At 45.4% G+C, this 12,881-nt stretch overlaps 1 protein-coding gene across 1 annotated transcript in view; it reads left to right on the top strand.

The window, feature by feature from the left end:
- Positions 1–11,702, top strand: part of EPHA1 (EPH receptor A1) — a 12,374-nt gene extending 672 nt beyond the window's left edge. Inside the window, exons 2-14 of the mRNA XM_010133345.1 lie at positions 669–1,001; positions 2,259–2,383; positions 2,487–2,646; positions 4,947–5,043; positions 5,783–5,838; positions 6,114–6,236; positions 6,340–6,525; positions 6,942–7,003; positions 7,394–7,603; positions 8,272–8,421; positions 9,125–9,318; positions 9,636–9,791; positions 10,659–11,702. Of these exons, the coding sequence (XP_010131647.1) occupies positions 669–1,001; positions 2,259–2,383; positions 2,487–2,646; positions 4,947–5,043; positions 5,783–5,838; positions 6,114–6,236; positions 6,340–6,525; positions 6,942–7,003; positions 7,394–7,603; positions 8,272–8,421; positions 9,125–9,318; positions 9,636–9,791; positions 10,659–10,737 (1,931 nt within the window). The 3' untranslated portion in view covers positions 10,738–11,702. The remainder of the gene's footprint in view (positions 1–668; positions 1,002–2,258; positions 2,384–2,486; positions 2,647–4,946; positions 5,044–5,782; positions 5,839–6,113; positions 6,237–6,339; positions 6,526–6,941; positions 7,004–7,393; positions 7,604–8,271; positions 8,422–9,124; positions 9,319–9,635; positions 9,792–10,658) is intronic.
- Positions 11,703–12,881: the final 1,179 nt, after the last annotated feature.

Raw genomic sequence — 12,881 nt, 5'->3', positions numbered from 1 at the left:
TACTGTGCGTGGTTGTGGTGGGGGTGGGGGGGGGGGGGGGGGTGCTTATAAGAAAGGTGGAGAGACTTTTTACCAGGGCCTGTATTGACAGAACAAGGGAAAATGGGTTTAAACTGAAAAAGAGTAGATAGAGATGGGACATATGGAAGACATTTTTTACCACCTGGAGTACTGTGTCCAGCTCTGGAGCTCCCAACTTAAGAAAGACTGTTGGAGCAGGTCCAGAGGAAGGGCACAGAAATGGTCAGAGGGCTGGAAGTGGGACATATGGAAGACATTTTTTACGATGGGGTTGGTGAGACACTGGAGCAAGTTGCCCAGAGACGTTGTGGACGTCCCATCACTGGAAGTGTTCAAGGTCAGGTTGGATGGGGCTTTGAGCAGCCTGATTCAGTGAGATCTAGCGAAAAGTGCCCCTGCCGATGGCAGTGGTGTTGGACTAGATGATCTTAAAGTTCCCTTCCAACCCAATCCATTCTGTGATTCTATGAACAAGGAGATGGGAGGAAACAAAATGTTGGAAATGAGGTTGAGAGATCAGTGAGGGAGAGGCTGGGGGAACAGAGGGCTCCATTCAGAGTGCATCACATCTAGGATACTGTCACATCATAAATGGTATTAGCAGCATTAACAGCTGGATCTAATACTTTCTTTCATGCTTCTTGTAGGCCCTCCCTCAGCCCCCCGCAATGTCAGCTTCTCCCTTATTGGCACGCAGCTGAGTCTGTGGTGGCAGCCACCCAGTGACCACGGCGGGCGAAAGGACCTGACTTACACAGTCTTCTGTCAGCGCTGTCATTTCCTGTCGTGTGAGCCATGTGAGGCTGGTGTGGTATTCTCCCCCAGTGCTTCTGGTCTCACTAAACCTGCTGTGGACGTGGACGGCCTAGAAGCTTACACCAACTACACATTTGCTGTGGAAGCCCATAATGGTGTCTCAGGAATGGGACCTGCTCCACAAAGAACTTCTCCGTCTGTCTGGGTCGCAGTTGGGCATGCAGGTTAGCAGAAGCAAAGAGAAGTTCTTCCTGCTCATCAGGAAAAGGAAGAGGAATCTCTGTGAATGTTTAAGCTTTCTCCATCTTCTCCTTCTGTCTGCCACATGTGTTGGTATGGTATGATCAGGACTCTAAGGTACCTCTGCCTCTGGCATGTAAAGTCCACCAGTCATATTCCTTGCAAGTCAAAGCAGCAGTAATCATTACACACCAAGAGCTATGAATCCACCAAGGACTTACTAGAGGTGAGGAGGATAAAGCCCTCCCTGTCATACCCTAGCGTAGTCCAGCCTAAGTATTGTTACCTGTGTGACAGGAAGAACAGGGACTGTATCGTGAAATATTTCCCGTGACTTGGATACTGAAAAAATCCAACCAAATACAACAGAAACCCAGCTGGAACTGGAAACACCCCCACCCCACCCCCCAACTCAAAATAATAATTAAAAAAAATCAAACCAAAGCTTTGAAAGCAATGAGGATGTTAAAAACATGCAAGTTCTTGATACGTTTCTGTAGTTTAGCTTTGAGCTGGTTAGTTTGGCTGTTCTTGCAGAGTGCAGTGAAATGTAATTACAGAAAAGTGACATCACAGTGCTCAACAGCCCTTTGTGCTTTCCCCGGGTTCTGATTTAGTGACAAAATAAGACTTTTCTTCCTGATGCTATGTGGGGGTAGCACAACTCTGAGCTAGAAAAGCACAGCTACTTTTGGCTTGCCTCATCACTCTCTGATGGTGATGAAGGGCAAGGACAACCAGGCTTGACTCTTCAGTCCTTGCAGGCTGCTGAGAATGATCTTTTTATTCCTAAACAGTATACGTTTGCAGTCAGCTGAGAGATTTTGAGCATTGAATTTCACTTTACCCTTATGAAAGGGAGCTGGATTAATAAATCACATAGTGTTACTGGTGCTATAAGAGGATAAAATCCTAAACATTTTTATTTGAAATTGAGCACTTTCGGTGCAGTGCTGGATTAAACGTGGTTTCTTGGAACACTGATTCTGTTTTGAGAGCTGAAGTTATGCTTCCACTGTTGAGGTAGAAACATACTATTCAAGGAAAGCAATTATTACAGCTGAAGACATCAGTTCCCTTTCACAACAGAAGAGAAAGATGAGAGAGCGGCAGTGGCAATGAGAGTCAGTTCCAGTTGCGTGGTATGACCTGAGAAGGAAAGAGAGAGCTTCTGGTGGAGAGGGGCTCTAGTTTGCATTGTCTGTATTTCTTCCTGACATTCTCTCTTCTCTACCCTGCAGCTCCGGTGACAGTATCCCAGTTTATCTTGACACAAAGAGATGACAGTAGTCTTTCTGTTTCTTGGCTTGCCCCACGGCAGCGCAGCCGGACCTCGGTGGAGTATGAGGTCATGTTCTTTGAGAAGGTGAAGCCTGCCTGATTTGTTCTTCCCCCTTTCACCCAAAGAGGTAGAAGAGTCCTCTTTGTTCAATGTGTGGTTGGTACTTGACCTTGTTTGGCTTCTGCAGGGAGAGGAGGCACGTTACACAGTGAAGCACCTTCTTGAGCCAAACGTCACTTTGAGAGACCTGCAGCCAGACACTGCCTACCTGCTTCGTGTGAGATCCATCACACCCCTCGGACCTGGGCCCTACTCCCCAGAGCAGGAATTCCGCACCCTTCCGCCAGGTAAAGGATAATCACTGGCATCTCATTTGTGAAAAACTCACTTATCCCTCAGACTGTATATTCATGTGGTACATGGATCTCTTTTTGTGTTCTACTAGCTGTAAGGCACAGACGCCACACTCTTGAGTTCCTTATCACCAGTGCCAAGCCTGTTGCTTTGTAAAAATGTAGAACAAGGAGGTATTCATCCTATTTATTTGCTGTCATATAAAAACTAGTTGTGCTTTCCCGTTCAGAACTGATCAGTCTCAGGTTTATGTGTTGTTGGCAAGTTACTTCACCAGCTCTTCATCTAGCTCTTCTGAAAGACATTTTGATTCTGGCTAATGTTTCTAAATTTGAATGTTAGCAAAATTATTAGCATAAGCCTCCTTTTGTGTGGAAGTTACCAGTGCAAAGCAGAACTCAAAGGGCCTCCACCACTACTCTTTTCCAGCTTTATCATTTCCACTGTATGTAATCCAGCCCTGAATATAACTCTGCCCAAAAAGATGGTATGTGCTGCTGGAAGAAGTTCTCCACCAAAGAGAACTTTGTGTAGATGGCCAAGCTATTGAGGCCACAAGAAAACTTTTCTTCTGTGTCAAAGAACATCTCATGTAGACCTCACATCTAACCTCCGCTTTCCCTGGGTTATGCAGAAAATTCTCCTTTATCAAAAGTTTTCTGTAAGGGAGTTTGCTCTCTCTTCATTCCACACATTCACAGATCCCCCTATTGACCCTGTTGGAAATACATCCATTGAAATGACCCCTTCAAAAGGCTACATGATGATGATATAAATGATCTTTAACCGATAGAATAATGTACCACAAAGGTTCTGTGGAAATTATGTAAGTTAACATGTACCTTAGGTGGTTTTGATTAGTTAGAAAATACTTTCATCAAGATTATGCTTTTTTTTAAATAGAAGTTGATCACCTCATCATGCCAAGACCAAGGTATTTTGAATAGGAAAAGGATTAAAGAGTAGTGCCAGCAAGGTTTCATTTGATGGGAGTTCTTTGATAGTGCTAGAAGCATCGTTTAGCTGTACCAGTCTAGGGATATTAGTGCAACAAGATTTGCAGGGAGAGGCAATTTTTTTTTTAATCTGAATTTAAGCATTTAGGTCCCTTAATCTCATGCAGAAGTGCTAGGTACCTAAAAGCTTGTCCATTTTGTTAATAAAAGATATTATTTCCCCTTCCAATTCTTGACTTTTTGATTCTAACAAAAAAGAGCATTACCTCTGCCTCTTGATTTCTGCTTAACAAAGCTGGTGATTTTTAGTAATTTTAGTGGGATGAGTCAGCATCAAATCGAGCAAGAATAGCGCGTGTTAATTAGGCTTTACGGATGCTGACCATTAGACTGGATGGTAGGAAATGCTTCCAGACACAAGCTGTTCCTTGCTTTAAAATCTGCTCATTTATTGAAACAATTTCTTTAGGAATTTTCTTCTGGATGTTTTCTTAAATCTCTTTAGGGAAAATATTTTAAAATGTAGATTCTCATTAGATACAGATATAAACACTTCTCATTAATATATTTTTGAGTTTTTAAAATATTTTTTTCAGTTATGGGCAATAGGGCTTAAAAACACGTACCTCGTCATCAAAGGTCGTTTAGCATTTCCTCTGAGGAACTCAAATATACTGTCTGGAAATGGATGGCTTTAGCTCGAGAATCTAAAGGGAAGAAGACAATGTGTGTTATCTGAATGCTATCCAATCACAAAATGAAACCACCCTGACACTTAATTTTAACATATGATGTTAGACTGCAAGTTTGTAAGTCAGTACTTGCCTGTTTCAGAAGTCCCAAGCAGACAGTGTCTTCTGACAAGGTAATTAGGCAAACAACCCATGGCAGATATTACTGGAAGGGGAAGGGGAAATTAATTTTATAAACATGAATAGAGTCAAGTTAGACTGCTGGGGAATATCATGTCTTTGCTGTGCCAGAGACTACATCAGCCACCGAGTAGGAAGAAGGCTCCGTAGTAGGAGAGGAGTGGGAGGGAAGGCACAGCTGTTCTTCATTTTTGAAAGTGTCATGAAATTTATGTGGGAAATCAGGCTCAGGGATAAATTACTCAACTGGAAGACCAAGATTGTAGATAAGAATCAACCAGGTATGCACCAGAAAGTGCAGATGAATAACAGTACGATAGGACTCAAATCTGGTGGCTTTGCAGCTTGGAAGACGAACGGCCATAGCTTACCTAATACCATTGGCTGACAGAAGCTGGTTGCTACCTTCCAGACAAATAGTTCTTGGTCATCTAAATGATAGAGCTTTTCTCTTTATTTCTGCAGACACGGGAGCTCTATCTGGTGGAGTCATCGTCTCTATTGTCTTTGGAATTCTACTATTTATTGGGCTGCTTCTGGGACTCCTCATCTTTCGGCGAAAGTAAGTGTCGGGTTTTGGTATTGAAAAAGGTATAGATGTAGAAATAGGTGAGCTGTGGGAGCTTGAGAGAGGAATGGAGGCCCTAATTTCTCACAGGATATTGGAGAGGTAGAGGTAGTTGGAGTAGAAAGAGTTAAGACCAGCATGCTGCGGCAAGATGGAAGGAGTCTCAGTAAGTAATTTCTATTTGCAGTATTGGAGGGATTGATATATCTGTAAGATGATGCTTGCTGCTGAGGACAGAGGAAAATGTGGTGGTTTGGTTTCTCAGTTTTGTTAGAGTCCATCACTTTCATACTGCTACTATGACAAATTAATAAAAATATTGTTATGGTACAGTAATTTCTGTAGCTGCTGATCAGTTAAGTGGGCAATACCTGTACCAAATCATTTTGAACTATTTTCTGTATACCGTTACTTCAGTGGTCCTCTACCCAGATACAGAATTCTACTTCCTTTCTAAATGTCTATAAGGCTGCTATTGTTTGGTTTTAAGAAGATCAGGTATTGTACTGAAAGTGTACAGAAAACATGAATAAAAATCAATCTGTGATTCAGCAAGCAGAAGGTTGAACACAACTACCTGCATGGAAACAAAGGTGCAGTGCTGGGTTCCACTTTGCTCTGCACTACCCTGAACTCTGTCCCTGAACAGCTAGGGCAGACGCCCTGGGAGTCTTGCTTTTCTCTTTGCTATCTGCTGACCATTTTATTTTCATGATTGCTTCTTCTGTTCCAGGCAGGCTCGTCGGAGGCAAGCACGGCCAGATTACAACATTTCAGGCTTTGATCGAGGTGAGCTTCAAAGGGGTGGTAGAACCAGGGAGGAAGCCTGGAATGGGTTGGAAGGAATGAAAAGAAACAGTAGTCCAAACCAGCCACTGGTTAGGATTTTCTGATGTCATTTGCCTCTTCCCTTAACAGCTCTAGTCTTTGATGTGTGTTTGGTAGATTTGTTTACTGCCATTGTCAGAATCTCACGGATTCACCTCTTCTTCTGTAGTTTTGCCCCACAAAGCTTTCCAAAGAGCTGACAGGTTAATTTGCTCTTTTGTTTCCCTTCACTGTAGAGAAGGTCTGGTTGAAGCCCTATGTAGACCTGCAACCATATGATGACCCCAGCAGAGGGGTACTGGAATTCACTAAGGAACTGGATGTCTCTTGTGTCACTATGGAGAATGTGATTGGAGAGGGTGAGTCACTTGTTGCTCCCCTCATCTTTCAGTTCCCCCGCACTGTTAGTTTGCTGCCTATTCCTGAGTTCACTGGTGACCTTTTGCCTCTGGTGGTCCTCAGGGGAGTTTGGGGAGGTCTATCGTGGGTCCCTGCGGCTCCCAGGGAGAGAACGTATCGTGGTTGCCATCAAGACCCTGAAGTCAACATATTCAGACTCACAGTGGTGGAACTTTCTGCGTGAGGCAACAATTATGGGGCAATTCAACCACCCCAACATCGTGCGTCTGGAAGGAGTTGTCACCAAAAGTAAGAGTGTGGGGGAGAAAGTCCAGGACTGAGAGCAGAAACTGGCACATTTCTTGGGCCTTTCTTAGACAGCATGCTGTCAGGGAGGCTGTGCTGGGTGAAGACAGGCATTGTCATGTTAGCCTATGGCAGAGAATGAGAGGGGGAGGAGAGGTATGGAATTCCAGCAGTGTTAGGAGAGGTCTCCTTGGGTTGGTGAGTGGATGGGAAGTTGGGATAGTTTAAGGGATGCTGTAAGGTTATACGTGTGACAGGAGGAGGAATACAAAATCATTGGGGGAGCTCTAAGGAGAAGGGTCAGCCAGCTGTGCCAATGGAGTGGAGATGTTGGCTGGGGTTGAATATGGCTCTCAGAGCATTGAAAGGCAAGAGTAGGAGCATTGTAAAAAGGCTGACACCTTCTTGTCTTCCTCAAGGGAGGCCAATGATGATCATCACTGAATACATGGAGAATGGAGCACTGGATACCTTCCTCCGGGTGAGAGACTCCAATCTGTAATAGGCTTATGTACTGCTGGAACTTGCACTTGACCTGGATTTAGGATCTTAAAAGAAGACTTAGAAATAAGATCTAGACATCCACTTACTTTCTGCTCACTAACATTTATAGTCTTCAGTGGTTGAAGCCTGATGCCATCCAGTTTGCTCAGTGTCCAGAGTGGCGCCATTGGTAGTTGAAGTCCAGGCGCCTAATTATGACTCTGGAGATCAACACCAGTTCCTTAGTGAGAACCTATGGGGTCCTTTGGGCTGCAGCATTTTTGCTTGTTCACCACTGCCCACTTCTGCAAGCTGATAAGGCCAGTAACTAGAAACCAAGCAGACTGATGTCACTTGACCAGGATCTTCTCTTACTTCTTCCACACAGGAGAATGAGGAGAAATTTAGCCCTGTGCAGCTTGTGAGCATGCTGCAGGGAATAGCTTCTGGCATGACCTACCTTTCAGAACACAACTATGTGCACCGGGATCTGGCTGCTCGCAACATCCTGGTAACACGCAGTCTTCAGTGCAAGGTGTCTGACTTTGGTCTCTCCCGAATATTGGAGAATGATGCAGAGGGAACCTATGAAACCAAGGTAACACAAAACCAATCCCAGTCTTGTACATGAACTGTAGTCTCAGTGGGACTGGGATTCTGCTAGCTAAGAATGGCGGAATTTCTTCACAACAGGAAACACCAGGCTGGGGGAAGATTTGGATGGAAAATCTCTGAAGAAAACCCATAGTAAAACTGCAGGTCACAGTGTGGATGATTCACGACATGGTAGTTTTCTGCCTGGAGTCCATGTTAATTTTGTTTGCTAAGAGATTCATAAGGATTGTTGTTTTGAAATGAGAAGCAAAATAAGAGGTCTGATCTTTTGGACTCAATTAACTAAATCTAGCTTTGAAGAGAGCCCTGCTGTAATCAGGGGTTTGGACTAGAGACATGTACAGGGCCCTTTCAGTGAAAGTTGCAGTGCTTCTAATGTCTGGTGTCATTCCAAGTAGGGCTGTGGCTGGTGTCAGGCTGTTACTACCATAGCAGTAAGCATTTTGTGTAGCATTCAGCTGAGCAGAGGGCTTAAATTCATTCACTTGCCAGGAAAGTTTACGTCCTTTTGAGAAATTCCCCAGGGGTGCTTACATGTCACTTCAAGTAAAGTGGGGCCAGTCTTTGAACCACTTTGTAAGCTCCTTGCATGAAAGCACTGGAGCAGTACATGATACGTGCTGGATACACCATGTTTCTGCTCTTTCACAGGGTGGTAAAATCCCCATCCGGTGGACAGCCCCAGAGGCCATTGCTCATCGAATTTTCACATCAGCCAGTGATGTCTGGAGCTTTGGAATTGTCATGTGGGAGGTGCTGTCATTTGGTGACAAGCCATATGGGGACATGACCAATCAAGAGGTAACAGATACTGAACTCAAGTGCTGGTTTAAAAAAATAAACGAGGCACCTAGGTCCAACTTTTGTAGATCTCCCTCAGCCTGCAGTCAAGACGTTCTTTTGGACACATAACTACTATGCCTCCCTTCCTGCTAAAAAATCAATGCAACCAAGTCAAGGGCAGTAAGTGGCTGGGCCTCTGAACCATGTGCAGATGTCAACAGCAATGAGCCAAATTGAAGACTGGTTAAATCAGCCATTGCCTTTAGGTCTGGAGATGTTCTCTGTTGGTTTCTTTCTCTCCTTCCTTCGGCTCTGGAGTATTATGGCTAGTCTCATTCTAGGTTCAGTGCATCGCTAAGGTTAGCACATGCTTTTGAAATTATTCCTCAGAGTCCGGTTCCCCTTTTTTCACTGGCCTGCACCAGGATCGTTTGGTCCTCACTTCTCATAAACACATGCCCTGAATGGCAAAAGAGAGCTAAGCTAGTAAAGGATTGAAAGTGTGTGCATAAGCCACTTCACTTTTTGATACCCACTAGGTGTCCTGATCCTTTGCCGTGTTGCCCAAACCCTACTTCATACAACTGTAGTCTGCTTCAACTGCTCCCTGACTGCACACTGTGTGAAATGATGACCAGCTTGCTCCCAGACCCACAGAGGTCTGTGGCTCCTGGTTTGCACTCTCTGGTCTTGACCATATTTCTCTCTTTCCTCTGTGCAGGTGATGAAAAGCTTAGAAGATGGGTACCGGCTCCCCCCACCTGTGGACTGTCCGTCTATCCTCTACGAGCTCATGAAGAGCTGCTGGTCACACGATCGTATAAGGAGACCTCATTTTCAGGAAATCCGGGCACAGCTGCAACATTTCATCTCAAGTCCCCAGCTTCTCCGGCCTGTTGCAGACTTTGATCCCAGGTAAGCAAGCTATCGCTGGAGGAGGAGAAGTTAACTGGGAAATTTTCACCTCCCTGTCTCCAGCAGGAGAAGTAGTGCTAGCAGTGCAGGCTGGCAAGAGGTACCTTGAATGCTCTGTGTTCAAAAGGTAGTAGCCAACTGTCTTTCATGGTGACAGAGGGCATAGCCATTAGCCTGGGCAGGCTGACCTCACCATGCAGGAAACAGGTAAGTAAGTTGGCACCCTGGCAGAGGGTGCTTGCCCTTTAGCTACTAGTCTCACAGTACTGGCCATTTAAGGTAGCTTTTTGACTAATGAGGATTTTGTCTGTTTTTAGGGTAACACTCCGGCTCCCTAGCTGCAGTGGATCAGATGGGATCCCCTATCGATCTATCCCTGAGTGGTTGGAATCCATCCGCATGAAGCGTTACATCTCCAACTTTCGCACTGCTGGCCTGGACACCATGGAGTCCATTCTGGAGCTCACTGCTGAGTAAGGGCAGGCTAAGCTCCCACAAGGCCGGGCTACAACTAGCTGTGTCTGTCCCTGTCCCTCTGCCATCTGAACAGGCACTCGTATTTACTTGGAAGGCTTCTCTCCATCCTTCTCTATAGAGTTAAATGGAAGGAGTCTGGCTTCTTGCCCAAAAAGGCAAGAAGAATTGGGATCAACTGTAACTGTGAGACTAATTCCATAACTGTTGTCCATGCTTGAGGCTCCTCAGGGTCCTGAGCTGCTCTGAACTCACATCAGACACAAACAGTAAGAGGAAACAGTAGATGGCAGACAGTTCTCTAATGTGACAATCTCCCCACTGTTGTAGGACTTTATAAGATGATTTTCTTGCCTTGAACTCCACATGGGCTAGTGATATCCCCCCTCCCCATCAGCCAGGCACTGTTCCATCAGAGGGCAAATTCCTTCTGGACTCGGGTCAGATGCTTTAGCAACACAGCCATGTTCCATTGCAGGGTCAGGGACATAGAGCCAGCTCCAACCATGGCAGTTACATAGAACAAATGAGCAGGCACAGTGCAGGGACAGACCTGCTAAAGAGTTGAGACATGGCCCCTATCACAAGCTGACACGAAGACAGTCCTGATTTAATGGGAACACAGGCCTAGCGATGAAGTGGGAGAAGCCAGCTGACTGGGTGGGCAGAAGATAGCCTGGGAAGGGCAGGAGCATCGAGAAGTTTCTTCCCTTTAGAGAACAAATAAGCGCAGTAGGACATGCTGAGGGGAAGGAAGCTTTCTGAACTAATGCTTGGTAACTGTTTCTGCCCTTATTCACATCGCAGTCCCCAAGGAACAAGAACAGCAATTAATTTTTTCCCCTTGCTTTTCCTATTTCCTTCAGGGACTTGAAACAGATGGGAGTGTCACTTCCAGGCCACCAGAAGAGGATTCTGTGCAGCATCCAAGGCTTTAAGGAGTGAGCAGTTGTTGCTCTCTTAAGCTTGCTAAATGCCCATTCTTACCAGAAATCACTTGGAATCATTCCTATGGCAATTGCTTCCAAATGAGTGACTGGGACAAGCAAAGCAAAACCACCGGAACCGAAAAGACTCAAGAGGCAGCACCACCTGCTCTCATTTCTGTTCCCCCTTGCTTCAGCTCTACAACAACCATCAGGATGCTTCAGAGCACTGGTCTTGGAAACTGTTCTCAATCCTGTCTTCTGTAGTCTGTTCTGTGCAGCACAAAGTAACCCCTGCAGTCCACGCAGGGGAATTTCAGACCTTCAGTTATCACATGGAAACAGGAGGAGAGAGACAAAGCAGGTCGGGGGCGGTGCCTTAAGATTGGAGATGAGGATTCAGATAGACTGGGACCTTCAGAGACCATGCACGAAGACACAGCCATGCAGAGATTGTGCCCGTTCACTCCCTGGCACGCATTCCTTCTCTCTTCAGCAGCCTTCTGTCTTCCTCATTTCACACCAGGAACAAACTACCCAGCCTGTCACAAGGCTGCCGGGAAGGGATAACATAAATTTCTAAAATTCAGCTATTCTTGCCTTAAACATCAACTCGTGGTGTAGTTCTCTCTTCGGAGGAGAAGTTGGGAGTAGCAGCACGTCCTGCTGTGACCTGTGTGATCACGTGACCTCAGCGTGTTGCTGTTTTGCACATGCACGCTTCCACAGGAAGACGTACATCTCTCCAACCTGCCTAGTATCTTGACTTGTGCCATGGAGAGAAAACCCTTCAGGAACTCATTTTTGCCTGTCCCTTCTTAAAAGAGAGAATAGTCTCGTTTGGCTGGATGGGGTATTTGTGACAGAAAAATGTGTAGGTGGTCTGTCTTACTCCTTCTCTGTGGAGGAAATGTTATTATTTATCAGAGCTCGAGATAGTTATAGACTGTAAATAATATTTTGTAAATAAACCTGTAGCAGAGCAGGCTGTTTTGGAGTTCTTTGGCTTATTTCAAATCTGATTGGGACTTGACTTCAGCATATATAAGTTCCAGCAGGGTCCTTACATCCATGTTTAGCTGTTTCAGCCAATGATGATCTTTGTCCATATAACAACAGATTTAATGTGGAAAACCACTTGTGTTAGGACTAAAGGGTACATATGCAGATATCAGACTTTTTCCCCTAAACCCAGTTACAGCTGTATCCATCCGTTAGCCGAGTCCATCTTTTTACAGCTCCTCTGTTTATTCCTAAACCGGAAGTACGAGAAGCTGCTGCTGTAATTTGGTGAAACACGTGTGAGTAGTTCTTGCCTTCTCTACAGAATAGATGGTCCAGGGGTGGGGAGGAGGATTCTCACTCTGATGCGAGGGCTTTTTCCTACAGGCCATTCAGCAATCAGTTGCAGTAGACAGCTATCTGTGTTTCCTTAATTGCATTAATGCTCCAAATTCTTAAGGCTATAAATTAACACTCCTGCTCCTGGGAAGGCCTTGCTTAACCGTAAATGATAGAAGGGCTAAGAAACAGCTAAAGAACTGCAACTCGAAGCAAGAAGGCTGGTTTCTATTCACTGTGAGAAGCAACACCCAGGGTACCGTAGCATCCACGTAACTCAGCTTCCCCAGTCACTGCAGCTGTAGCGAGAGATACAGCTGACAAGCTCACAGCTCTTACTGTGAATCTTGTTAGCGTATCACCCTTAGTGATAGGTGTCGTTGTCATGGAGTACAGATAATAAAGCTGCTCCATGGCAGATATCCAGGCTAGAAGATAAGCCCTGATGAGGCTGACACAAGATGGTGTCATGCGTATGTAAGCTTTAGCCCGTTCTTGCGGATGATGGAAAATTGGGAGTGGTTGATACGTCACATAGTTGTGCTGCTGTTCAGAGGGACCTTAATAGATGGGAGAAAAGGGAAGAGAGGAGACACATGAAGTTGAACAAAGGGAAATGCAGAGCCCTGCAGCTGGGAGGTAGCAGCCACGCACCAGTACATGATGGGGAGCGACTGGCTGAAAAGCGGCTTTGCAGGAAAGGACTTACGGGTCATAGCGAACAGCAAGTTGTGCTTCAGCCAGTAACATGCCCTTGTAGCAGAGGAGGCAACCAGTATCTGGATTGCATTAGCAAACACATCACCCGCAAGTGGAGAGAGG

This window comes from Buceros rhinoceros, unplaced genomic scaffold, assembly GCF_000710305.1.
Source record: "Buceros rhinoceros silvestris isolate BGI_N320 unplaced genomic scaffold, ASM71030v1 scaffold12513, whole genome shotgun sequence".
Lineage (NCBI taxonomy): Eukaryota > Metazoa > Chordata > Aves > Bucerotiformes > Bucerotidae > Buceros > Buceros rhinoceros.
The sequence above is the reverse complement of the archived record's forward strand: the minus strand, read 5'-3'. Positions and strand labels throughout refer to the sequence as shown.